Source organism: Octodon degus, unplaced genomic scaffold, assembly GCF_000260255.1.
Source record: "Octodon degus isolate 3935 unplaced genomic scaffold, OctDeg1.0 scaffold00058, whole genome shotgun sequence".
NCBI lineage: Eukaryota > Metazoa > Chordata > Mammalia > Rodentia > Octodontidae > Octodon > Octodon degus.
In genome coordinates, this window is record NW_004524634.1 from 2542629 (window position 1) to 2555478 (window position 12850).

Sequence of the window (12850 nt, forward strand, 5' to 3'; positions counted from 1 at the left end):
GTGGGCACTGGGTTTCCTCCATATGTTTCTGCATTTGATTCTTTACTGCACATGTTATTAATTCAGGGATTTCTTTTTTTATTTCCAATCTGAGTTCCTCTGTATCTTTCTGCAGCTGTTTCTTTATTTCAGAAGCCATTGATTCATTGCTTTCAGCTGTGTGATTCCCCATTTGTTCTGCGTTAGTGTCCTCTGCACTTGTTGTGGGTTCTGAGGTTGCATTTTGTTCCTTCTAGTCATTTTGTGTAGCACTGTCTTCTGACCTTTGTTGTAGATCTTCATTGTAGTTATAACCTTAGCATGTACTGAAGTTCAGGTGCAGATCTACAGAGTTTGGATTTATCCAGCTGTGCCTGGCTTGGGTCTGGCTGCTGTGCTCAGCTTCTTCCTGCTGCTGCCCTTGAGGGTGAACTTGTTGTGCCCCTGTGGCAAGATGTTCTGCTCCTGGACTAGCTGGGTGGTTCTATCCTCTACACTCTCTGCAGAGATTGCAGCTGCAGGGTTACACCCCAGGCATGTATGCCAGGCCTGATCTGAGCCTGGAGGGGACAAGGTAGAGTAGGGAGGGAGGCAGCTCTCCCACACACTCACTGGGTCTGGGCTTGGACTGGGTCTGGGGGTTCCCGAAACACGGCCGAAATTCCTACTCGGTGGGCGGGTTGGGGGAGGTGCTGTGGAGTGGTGGGGCAACCCAAGGGGGTGGAAGATGGTCTCACCCACACTGCACCTGGGCTGGGACCAGTAGTCGGTCCCGCTGGCACAGGGTAGCAGGAAGCTCTCCCACACACTCACCGGACCTGGGCTAGGACTGGGCCTGGGGGTTCCTGGAACGCAGCAGAAATTCCTACTCGGTGGGTGGGGAGGGGGAGTGGTGGTGGGGCAACCCAAGGTGATGGAAGATGGTCTCACCCACGCTGCGCCTGGACTGGGGCCAGTAGTCGGTCCCGCCGGCGCAGGGTATCAGGAAGCTCTCCCACACACTCACTGGCCCTGAGCGAGGACTGGGTCTCTACTTCTAATTTTCGAGTGTGGTAAATAATGCTTCTGTGAGCGTAGATGTACACATGTTTGAATCCCTGCTCTCAACTCTTTTTTGTATATGCTAAAAATGGAATTGTTGAATCAATAGTAAATTTACCTTTAATATTTTTAGGAACTGCTCACACTTTTTTTAATATTCTCTATAGGCAATTCTTCAGTTAGAAAGCCCTGAATCTGCTCAGTCAATGTACAGCTTCCTGAAACAAAATCCACAAAATATAGGTGACAATGTATTGTCTTGCAGTTTATCTTCAAAGATAGATTCATCAGAGGTAAGATACTTTTTTGGATTAGCTATTATAAAAATAACTGTAAAACACTCATAAAAGTCATTTTCCTAAAGCTTAAAACTATACTTTCAATGCAATTTCAAGAAATATTCTCAAATAGTAATTCGGTTTTGTGTTCAGATGTTTTTTCTATTGAAAATCTGCCTTTTAATATTAGCGGGTTTCGTGATTTTGCAATGGTGTAAATATTTCCAAATGAGAATAAACTGATACAGTTTTGAAAAATGCAATATGTGCTCTGACATGGGTGGAATGACTCCTTATATGTTCCATAATTGTCTCTAGAGTCTGAAGTTTGCTTTGAATTTATTACTATTTTCTCCTGGGAAATTTGTTTTAAATTAAGAGGTTTGTTTTATAAGGAGTAAGATTTTATAGGCTTAGTTTGCCTAGTAATACATAGCAATGTATGTACGAAAGCATATGAAGAGTTCACCTGTGAAAAAATTAAATTCAAACTCAAATTTTTCTTCTAATAATTTTGCAGTATGCTAATGGCAGAGGGTCAGCAGTAGAGCCTTGTTTTTAGTAGCAGTAACACTGTATTTTTATTAATCTTCACAAAATCTTGCACTATGTATAATAACCAGAAAATTCTATCATTTGAACTCTCTGGGCCAAGGTGATAGCTCAGCAGTATAAGAGCCAGTCTGGCAAGTGCAAGGTCCTAAATTCAATCCCCAGTGCTAAACCCAACAAACACCTCAGAGTACTATATATATGACATAGTGGTTTAAAGTGAAGATATAAATCAAGATAAAAATATGAAAATGACAGGTGGGGCTATATATTAACCCTTTACACTGAAGTTTTTAAAAAATTTTTCATGACATTTTTACATTAGTTTAAAAGGCAAAGATTTGTGTTGTGTTCCACTGTCATGTGTCATTGCAAAAATGAGACACTAGGCATGAAAGGATTGAGAATAGTATAACTCCTCTGGGAAAGAGTTTTGAGTCCTGAAAGATATCACTGATCTGTATGAATATATGAATATGTGGCTTTTCAACAGAAAAGTAAAGGCTTTAGGGACATATTTGGGGATCTAAGAATTTCTGATGATCATTCGGTGAAACAAGTTTTGGTCTTTGTGACTCATCTTTGTATTTTGCCTAGTTAGAACTATCATTTTTTTTTTTTTTCAGTTGAAAGATTAGTGTTTCTTCACCTGAGAAATGTTACTCATTTCTTCTCCAAAAATTGTTTGTCTAGAAATAAAACCTCTACTGATTTTATAGATGCTTTATTCTATCCAATTTTTCTGAGGATATTTTTTGGTTTTTTTGTTTTCGTTAAAGCTCTGCAGTTTTCTGAAATACCTTTCTTCAGTTAGTTTTGTATGATCTTAATTACTTCTTTACATTTTTTTTCTTATGAATTACAAAGCAAGTAGCTAATATCAGATGCCTATTACACATTTTTTTCCACTTTTATTTTTTGGTTTTTTATGTTTTTTTGGCAGAACCGGGGATTAAACTCAAGGTCTTGCACTTGCCGGGCAAGCGCTTAATCTGCTGAGCTATCTCCCCGGCCCCCTTTTCCAGTTTTAATAGTTTTTTTTATCCGTAAGCCTCTCCACTGATTGGAAAGACCATAAATACTACCTGTGGAATGATCCTTAATAGCTATTGTCTTTAATTTCTGCTATTGCATGTATCTTCCCATTAAATATTCTAGTTAAAAGAAAAAAGGCCTTTACTCTGGTATTCAGCGCCTGCACTAGGAATTCTTTTTGGATACATTATTTAATTTTTTCAGAGTATTGTTGTGTTTTAAGTCTGAAAACAAAAAGATTATTTCAGGGGCCGGCCAGATAGCTCAGCAGATTAAAGCACCTGCTTAGGCAGACGCAAGACCTGGGGTTTGATCTGGTGTGCCAAGTTGGCCCCTACTCCTGGGCATACTGAGCGGGAGATTGAGACTGGGCATGGTGGCGTATGCCTGTAATCCTAGCACTTGGGAGGCTTGAAAACAGGATGATCACTACGAGTCCGATCTGTGTAGTGAGACCCTTTAGACCCTGTACTAAATACAAAAAAATAAAATAAATTAAAAATGATTTTAACAAAACACATATTTAAAAAAAAAAAAACAAACAAACAAAAGCCCAAGGAGATGGCTCCGTGGAATAAGCGCTTCCCTGGCAAGCGCAAGGGTCTGAGTTCAATCCCTGGTTCCACAAAAACAAACAAACAAATAAATAAATAAAATTTTTTTAAAACACAATTCTCATAGGAAAGGACCTCCATTTTATGGATACAAGCTCTTAAGGGCAGACATTTTTGCCCTTTTGTTCACCAGTGTTTGGTACATAGGCACTGATCTTTTAATTTCTGCTTTATTTTTGGACACCAGAATATTGGGTTTTTGGTAGGCCAGGTAAGTTTTTTTTTTGTGTTTTTTTTTTTAACTTTCATTTTATTGTTGCATTTTAGATTGTACGTATTGATAACATCATAGGGAGTTTGTATCTGTACATGACATACCTTATCAAATAAGTGTTGTAAAGGACTATTAATTACTTCCAGAAGTTTTAAGTAGGACACTTTTTTTTTGTGGCACCAGGGATCAAACTCAGGACCTTGTGCTTGCTAGGCAGGCACTTATGCCACTGAACTATATCCCTGGCCCTTGAGTAGGACACTTTTTGTATTTTTCCTTATAAGTAAAAATCTGTCAAAATGATCCCATAAGGAATATTTTGACTTTTCAGATTAGTCAGTTTTATGCTAAATTACAAAAACAGTATTTCCAGACTTTTAAAGTTAAAAGTTTGTATCAACAATAAGGAAATGTATTTTATCATTAATTGTATTTTATTTATTTTGTATAAGCTAACAGTGATCTTTAAGAAAAATATTTGATAAATGGACACTGAAGCTGTGTTCTGTTACATTTTTACAGTGTATCTTATTTAGTTTATATTAACTGAAAACATTGGATAGGTTAAATATTTAAAACTTCTAATAGCTCCTAATTACTTCATAAAAATAACTCCTAATATGGATTATATTGCAGGTTCAAACTGAGAAAGAGCCAGAATTAGTAAAAGAAAGGTATGTTACTTTATGTTCACTGACAGTTTTGTGTAATGTTTAAATGACTAAATTTTATTTCTATATTTTACAATAATCCTCAAGTAGCAAATAGTTTTTCGTATATTCATTTTATGTATATATAAGTTGTGACCTCTGGCGGGAGGTTCTATTTTACCTAGGAGTTTCATCTTATTTATTTGGAGAAACTGGATATTAAAATACAGAGATTTCTGGGCTGGTGAGATGGCTCAGTGGTCTAAAACACCTACTTAGAACAAGCTTAGCAAAGCACAGGGACCGCAGTTCAATCCCCCAGCACCACATGCCAGCCAGCTCCGCCCCCTGATGGGCTGAGCTGGCCACACACACACACACACACACACACACAAATAAATAAAATACAAAGATTTCTTCATGAAACATTTTTAGAGATTCTTGAACAATATAATTACATAACCAGTATTAAATACTCTTTAGTTAGCTTTTTCCATTCAAAAAGAATGAAATAAAATAGTAAAATTTTGACAAATTTTATTGGAGTAAATGAAAATACAACTTTAAGTATATATTTTGATACATTTTAAAACAGCAAGGGCAGAAGGCATGTTGAAGAAAAATTGTATTATTTTATATTTTTAGGGCATGAGATCTTATTTTCAGAGTCTGTATAAACTAGTGCCCCAGAAACATATTTTGAACAAATGTGTACACCCTTCCTTTGTTCTCATGTTCTTATGCTGATGGATGTCCTTTTTGTTGCCATCTTGATGCCAATTAATTACCTTTCACTTTTTATTGAGAGAATTACTGATTTAGAATATTTGCTTTCTGTCCTATATACTAACTGATTACTGGTATTTGTTAATCTTATAAGATATAAATTTGAAACAGTGGTTTGTGTTTAGATATATACAATTTTTTTATTTATTTTTTGTAGTTAGTACAGAGTCTACAGGGTCTCACTACACAGGTGAGACTTGTAGTGAATCTTGTATTTTCTGCCTCCCAAGTGATGGGATTATAGGTGGGCGCCACCATGCCCAGTCTTTTTTTGTGGTATCGGGATTGAACTCAGAACCCTGTGCTTGCCAGGCAAGTGCTTATTCTACTGAGCTATCTCTCGGACCCCACCATGCTCATTCTTAATCACTGTCTCATTGTGCCCCAGGGGCAGGGTTGGAGCTGGCACAGCATGCCAGGGGATCAAACCCCAGTCACTGTGTCTGCCTGAGCAGGCACTTTAATCCGCTGAGCTATCTGGCTGGCCCTTTTATTTTATTTTATTTTATTTTATTTTATTTTATGTTTTTATCCTTTGTCTTTTTGAGAAAGGATTTTGCCATACTGTTCAGGCTGGCCTTGAACTCACTCTGTAGTGCAGACTGGCCTGGAACTCAGCATTCCTCCTGCCTCCCCCTCCCAAGTGGGATTACAAGTGTATGCCACCATACCTGATGCTAGTAACTTCTTAGTTCCCATCTTGCTGTTTTTTCTGACTTAAGTTTCATCAGAGAAAAAGATGTGGGATATAGCAAAAATACTTAACTTTTCTTTTGGTGTAAGCTGAGGCTGAGAAAATGCTAGTGTTTGTTGTTTCTTAAAAAATACTTTTGGGCCCGTTCATTATATGTATGATCCTTTTGTTTATAATTAGATTATTGAAATAGATTTCCTATTTAGATGACCTCTCACATTCATAATTTGGTAATAACACACCTTATACCTGTACTTATCTCCCAATGCAAACAGTATCATGTGATTAAGTTACCTAATAAATATGCTAGATAAAATTTCCCAAATTAATACTGAGAAGTGTCCAGTGATCCTTGGAAAATAGACACTAATCTTCCTTGTTGTGTAATTGCAGTCTACAGTTTCTTGGACTGTGGAGCTAATGGTGTTAATGTTAATCTTTATTCTCAGTCACCTTTTATTGTAAGCCTTTCCCGAAAGCTGTGGAATTGTGGTATTATGAGGGTATTGGGGTGGAATGAGGGAATCTGAAATTATATACCTGTCTTTTGAATGTCTCTTTGGAATCCCATGTTTCATCTTTGGTATTTAAAATGATTGGTTGTTTTAACTTTGGTGTTAATGTTATTTATTTAATATCTCAGGTGGACTTTCTGAGCTAAATTGATCAATATTGAGGCTTTTCTCCCATATTAGCCAGAAAATAGATACTAATTTTCAGTAAACAATGTCCATGAAGAAGGCACTATAATTTTTAAAGATCATACAAAGATAAATATGAAATTAAACATTTTGTAAACATCTGTGTTCTCTGCTTCAAGTGTGGAACTGCATAGTGTTTATTTTGTATAAAAGATAAAACTTTTTATTGACAAGCTTTAAATTTGGTAAAATGGAAAGTTTTATATCCTTGAGCCAGGCATCAAGATAATCTACATTGTTATCCTTCTAGCCCTATTAGTGTATCTTTCATATAGCTGTAATTTGTAGTCTTTAGGGTAATACAAAGTTCATTAATGAGGTAAGAATTTGAATTTATTTAACTGCAAATCAGTTTTGTAATTTTAAAAACAAAAGCTTACATTTTGAGAAGTATCCATATAACATGTAATTACCATGTGTCCCAACTCTGTGTCGTATTTGTGCTTGACCTCTAATTTTTAGTATTTTTAAAAATTTGAAATATTTAAAGTCACCCATTGCTGTTTTCAATAGAAGAGATTTGAATTATTTCAAATAATAGCATTTTCAGCATACAAAGGGTAGGTTGCATACTGTGTAGACTATATACAGATTAAGATTACATGGGGGCCCACCCCTTAGCTCAGTTCTTTAAGTGGCTGCTTCAACCACGCAGTCAGGTTTAGGTTTGTATAGTTCGATCCCCACAACTCAAGCCAGCCAAACCTGCCCTGAAGGCATTCAGAGCAAAAAAAAAAATCCTTAGAAGGTTACAGCTATTCTTAAATTCCTCAAACTGCTTGCTTTGCAACTTTTGAACACAGATGTTTCTCTGATCTGGTAGGAGAATGTTTTCTTTGTAAACAATCATCTTTTGGGGAGAACCAGTACATTGGCTCAATTAACTAGACTTTGCTGAAATAGCACCTCTTCCAAACTTGTGAAAATAACCTTTCAGGAAACTGGTACTTAGCATTTAGGAATTAACTAAAGGGTATATATATGTCCATCCTTGGGAGTAGAATGTCAAAGGGAATGGTCCATCCTTTTCCTCCTTGAAAAAGAAGAAAAATTGAATACTTTTTTGCTGTGAGGTATTAATATAATTACATCCTGGTCTTTTCCTCCAACTTGCTGCTTTCAGTGTAATTGTGTGAATGTATTTATTAAACTTTCATTTGGATTTGTAGCATGTTGGCCGTTGTTTTCAGAACTTGTGATGTTTCTTGTTAATCCTAGATCATCTCATAACCTGTGAAACACTAACATAAAAAGTTTATTGTGTTGCTGCCTCAGTGAAAGTGGTAGAATTATAAAATCACACTTTCATTTATTGTAGATTTGGGACAGCCATGACGAGATAAGATCCAGTACAATGCTTCAAACATACATTTCCTTCATTTCTTCTGAATAATTGAAATTTTATTATTCTTGGTAACTGGGAAAATTTCTTTTTAACATGTCTTAGTGTAGCCAAGTATAAATGTATAATAAGACTATGTCCATGTTAAGGTGGTTCTATCAGTTTCACCTTAAACTTTAAATCTCCAACAGTTACTTAAAGGATACATCCAAAGTGAATAAAATTTTAAGTATCATAATTAATAAGTATGATTCTTGGAAAATTGACAGCAAATCCATTTCACACGTCTTCTCAACCCCCTATCCTGAGAGGGAGTAAGATAGTATTCCTATTAGCTGTATCAGTGTTTCTGTTCATGATCTTTCTAAAAGGGGTTTCTTTGTAGAACTCTACACATATTATTTATCACTGTTGGGAGAGTAGAACATCTAATAATAATTTTAATTGTTTTATTTATTTGACCTGGTGTTGATACAAACTTGACATAGGAGGAAAAAGAATATTGACTATAATTTAAATGACTAAAAGGAACAAACAGCAGTCACAATTCGCACTATTACCTTTGAATTAAAGAAAATTCTTAGTAAATGAAAGATCTCTTAAATTTTTACATTGGTTATGTATTAACATCAAAACATCTTAACCACTTTAGTGCTGACTGGCTGGATTTCCCAGTGCTTATTACTAATGCATCAGGAAGTCTTTACAATTGGCATTAACAGAATTATTTATAATGGTTGAATTTTCATCATAGTTTGATTTTTGTTTGTTTTTGTTTGTGTTTTGTGTTTGTTTTAAATACTTTTAGCCCTGGCTTGAAAAACAATCCAATTGATGAAAGTGAGGTGCAAACAGCAGCTGATAGTTCCTCTGTTAAACCTAGTAAGGTTGAAGAAGAAACTACTCCCAGTGTTCCAACAGAAACTTTGATACAACAGGAAGAGCCTTGTGAGGAAGATCCTGAAAAAGTACTTTGTAATTCTGACTTTGCTATGGAAACACTGGAAGTTGAAACTCAAGGAGAGGAGGTCAACATAGAACTCCCTCTTGTTGCATCCACTCCAGCCAGTATTGAGTTATTTACTGAAAATATAGAGGGGTCTGCTTTAAATCAGCAGATGTATACCAGTGACTTTGAGAAGGGAGAGGCAGAAATTACGAACCCTGGAGCAGAATTACCAATATCTGGCATTGCATTTGTAGAAGAAAAGAACATCAAAGGCATTCTAGAAGAACCACCATCTGAGGCAGATTTCTTTTCTGGAAGTGCACAGTCTGTAGTAGAAACTGTAGCTGAAGTGGACAAACACGAAACTGTTTCAGAAATGGTGCTATCTGATTATGTTGTCACCACAGTACCAGGTGACACAGGGGTTGAGAAAGCACTAAGCAAAAAGGATATTTCTGAAAAAAGTTACATGGATGAAAAGGAAGAAAATGAATTTAATACAAAGGAGTCCAGAATAGATCTACAAACAGGAACGGAGAAGACTGAAAAGAATGACTCTGGAATGATTGCAGAAAAATTGGAAAGGATTATGGCAGCAGTAAAAGAAAAAACTGCAGAAAGCATAATCAAGACATACCCAAGTAAAGGAGTAGGTCAGACCAATAAGCCTGATGAAACTGGTAAAACTAGTATGCTGGCTGGATCAAATGTATCTAGCAGTAAATCAAGCATCAAGGCTACTGTGGTCCCTTCTAAGGCAAAAGCTACAGCTTTGAAAACTGAAAATCAAAAAAGTTTTCTAAAATATGTGCCTAGAGATCAAATAAATGCTGAAAAGAAACTTTCAACCAAGGAAGTTGGTCTTCTTAAAAGTGCCAGATCAGGCTTGGCAGAAGGCAGCAGTAAATTCAAACCCATGCAAAGTGGTGTTACCAGAGGAGGCAGTGGAAAGATCTCAGCCCAGCAAGGCAAGGATTCTAAATTGGATTACAAGGACATAACAAAACAGTCTCAGGAAACTGAGGCTAAACCTTCCATCATGAAACGGGATGACAGCAACAATAAGGTGAGGAGAGTAGGAAGAATGGCTCAGTGTGTCTTTGAAGTACTTAGCTCTGCTGCTGTAGCTATGAAGTAGGAGATGTAATCTTGTTTTATAACTGTCATCTCCTCACTCTACCACCCCCTGAGTTACCATTTCCCTTTCTTAAACAACTACTGACTGATCTAAGCCAGTTGACAGTATCAAGTTCAAAGTTTCTAATTTATTAACAGGTTTGAAAATAATTACTTGGTAAAAGAAAAAAATGACTATGTTATAAAGATAAAAATTGGTCAGCAATAAAACTGTGTGGTTTTAACAAAAGTCTGTAGTGATCTTCTAAGGTGATTTAGCTTGCTTCTGAATGCAATACTGATTTCCTCCTTTAAGTTAAAGCTTTCTTAATCAGGTCACTGCCCAACTTAGACATTATGGATATAAGATAAGATCTGTAAGACTGAATGGAACGAGCTACAACTTTTAGAGGGTCTGCCTGTACTGTTGAATGACTGAGTTATTTTTGTTAACTTGTTTAATATTTGCATAATTGACTGTATATGGATATTTGCTGTTTAAATGTTTCCCCTTCACTTTCCCCTTTTTCCTTCCCCTTTCCTCTCTACCCTGTCTACCACCACCCCATCCCCAGTCCATTTTTTGAACATTAATAACCTTTTTGTAAATTGTTCTCTGTATTCTTACTTAATATTTCAGGCTTTGACTGGGCAAAACAGTAAAAATTCTAAAAGTACCACTGGTAGAAGTTCCAAATCTAAAGAGGTAAAAAATAATCCATTTATACGAATTCTTCATTTCTATCCTTCAATAGCAAAATTTATCTGTCTTACCTCATGTGTGCCTTATGATAGTTAATACAAATATTTATAGTGAAATAAAGAACAAGAATGACATACTTTACTCTTTTTTTTAATTTTTTCAGAACTGGGGATTGAACTCAGGCCCTTGCGCTTGCCAGGCAAGTGCTTATTCTACTGAGCTATCTCCCCAGCCCCCGTACTTTACTTTTGACCCTACCCAATCTTAGCACTTTTTTATCTTGAAATAGGATGAATATTTTATTATGTCTACTACCAGTTGGTCATCAATAGCATAAGGAGCCATGATGAGAATTTTATTTAATGTAGGCACAGCTTTTCAAATTAGATAATTACTTTTTGAAGATGCAATTATATAAGCTATTATGGTCTTAATTTTTTAGATATAGCTTCCTCAAAATCTAGATGTAATATTCTAGTATAAGTTAAATGTATATTATAAATAGGTGAATGGAACAATTTAGCTAAATTTTTTCTAGCTAAATTTGAGATGCTGTGTTAAATATAGCATATAGAACAGTATATTCTTTATATGAATTGTTTGACAGATGCTCTAAGTATATTTTTATGCCACTGTGTTCAAAAGTTACTCATAGGAAATAATTATTTTATTGAAACTATAAAAATGCAGTTAGATTGATTTTAGGATTTCCTTTGGAAATTTATGAACTATGTATTTTGTGAACTATAGCTATTTATTTTGTGTCCTTTAAGAAGTAATCCTGATTTTAAACTTTCCAACAGGAATCATTATTTTCATTCAATTTGGATGAATTTGTTACTGTGGATGAGGTAATAGAAGAAATAAATCCTTCTCAAGCCAAACAGAATCCATTAAAGGGAAAAAGGAAAGAAGCTCTCAAAAGTAGTCCTCCTTCTGAACTGAACTTAAAGAAGAAAAAGGGGAAAACTTCGGCCTCTCATAGTGTTGAGGGGGAATTATCTTTTGTAACATTGGATGAGATTGGGGAAGAGGAAGATGCAGATGCACAAGCTCTAGTTACTGTGGATGAAGTAATTGATGAAGAAGAATTAAATATGGAAGAAATGGTAAAAAATTCAAATTCACTTCTTACATTAGATGAATTAATTGACCATGATGATTGCATTTCCCACAGTGAACCAAAAGATGTTACTGTTCTGTCAGTGGCTGAAGAACAAGATCTGCTGAAGCAAGAACGCTTGGTAACTGTGGATGAAATTGGCGAAGTAGAAGAGCTACCTTTAAATGAGTCAGCAAACATAACATTTGCAACTTTAAATGATAAGGGAGATGAAGGAAATACTGTCAGGGATTCCATTGGGTTCATTTCTTCTCAGATGCCTGAAGACCCTTCTACTTTAGTTACTGTAGATGAAATACAGGATGACGGTTGTGATTTACATTTAGTGACTTTGGATGAAGTAACTGAAGAAGATGAAGACTCTCTGGCTGATTTTAATAACCTTAAAGAGGAACTCAATTTTGTTACTGTTGATGAAGTTGGAGAGGAGGAAGATGGAGATAATGATTTAAAAGTTGAGTTAGCACAAAGCAAAAATGACTGTCCTACAGATAAAAAGGGAGATAAAAAGAGAGCCATGGACACAAAGAAGACAAAACTGGAAACCTTGTCCCAAGAGGGTCTAGTAAATGAGAATGTTGTGGAAGAAGACTTGAAAACTACGATTGAAAGACACTTAGCAGGTAGATACTTGGAAGTGGTAGTTTTCCTATTTTATGAGGGAATTAATTTTAAAATGTGTGTTGTAGCATTGCCAGTAATTATTCCCTGTATTGATACTAGATAAGCCAAAAAGTAAGCCAGGAACAATGGGCACACACTTAAAATCTCAACAACTCAAGTAACTAGGATGAGAAGGTCCTGAGTTTGAGGCTAGCCTGGACAACAAATCAAGATCCTGGGCCAAAACAAAACCCGCAACAAGTAGTTATAGCCAACATTTTACAGAAATGAGTACAAATTTCATTTATTTCTTTTATAGAACAGAGCTTGCTCTAAGTTACTCTATTTCAGGAATCAAAAATGACAGATCTAAAGAGTAAGCTAATGTCAAATTAGTAGTATAGGGGCTGGTGAGATGGCTCAGTGGTCTAAAGCACCTACTTAGAACAAGCTAAGCTAAGCAAAGCACA

At 35.9% G+C, this 12850-nt stretch overlaps 1 protein-coding gene across 1 annotated transcript in view; it reads left to right on the top strand.

Annotated features, from left to right (window-relative positions):
• Positions 1–12850, top strand: part of Znf638 (zinc finger protein 638) — a 189318-nt gene that overhangs the window by 167283 nt on the left and 9185 nt on the right. The window contains exons 20-24 of the mRNA XM_023718402.1: positions 1188–1313; positions 4350–4387; positions 8695–9901; positions 10592–10657; positions 11458–12400. Of these exons, the coding sequence (XP_023574170.1) occupies positions 1188–1313; positions 4350–4387; positions 8695–9901; positions 10592–10657; positions 11458–12400 (2380 nt within the window). The remainder of the gene's footprint in view (positions 1–1187; positions 1314–4349; positions 4388–8694; positions 9902–10591; positions 10658–11457; positions 12401–12850) is intronic.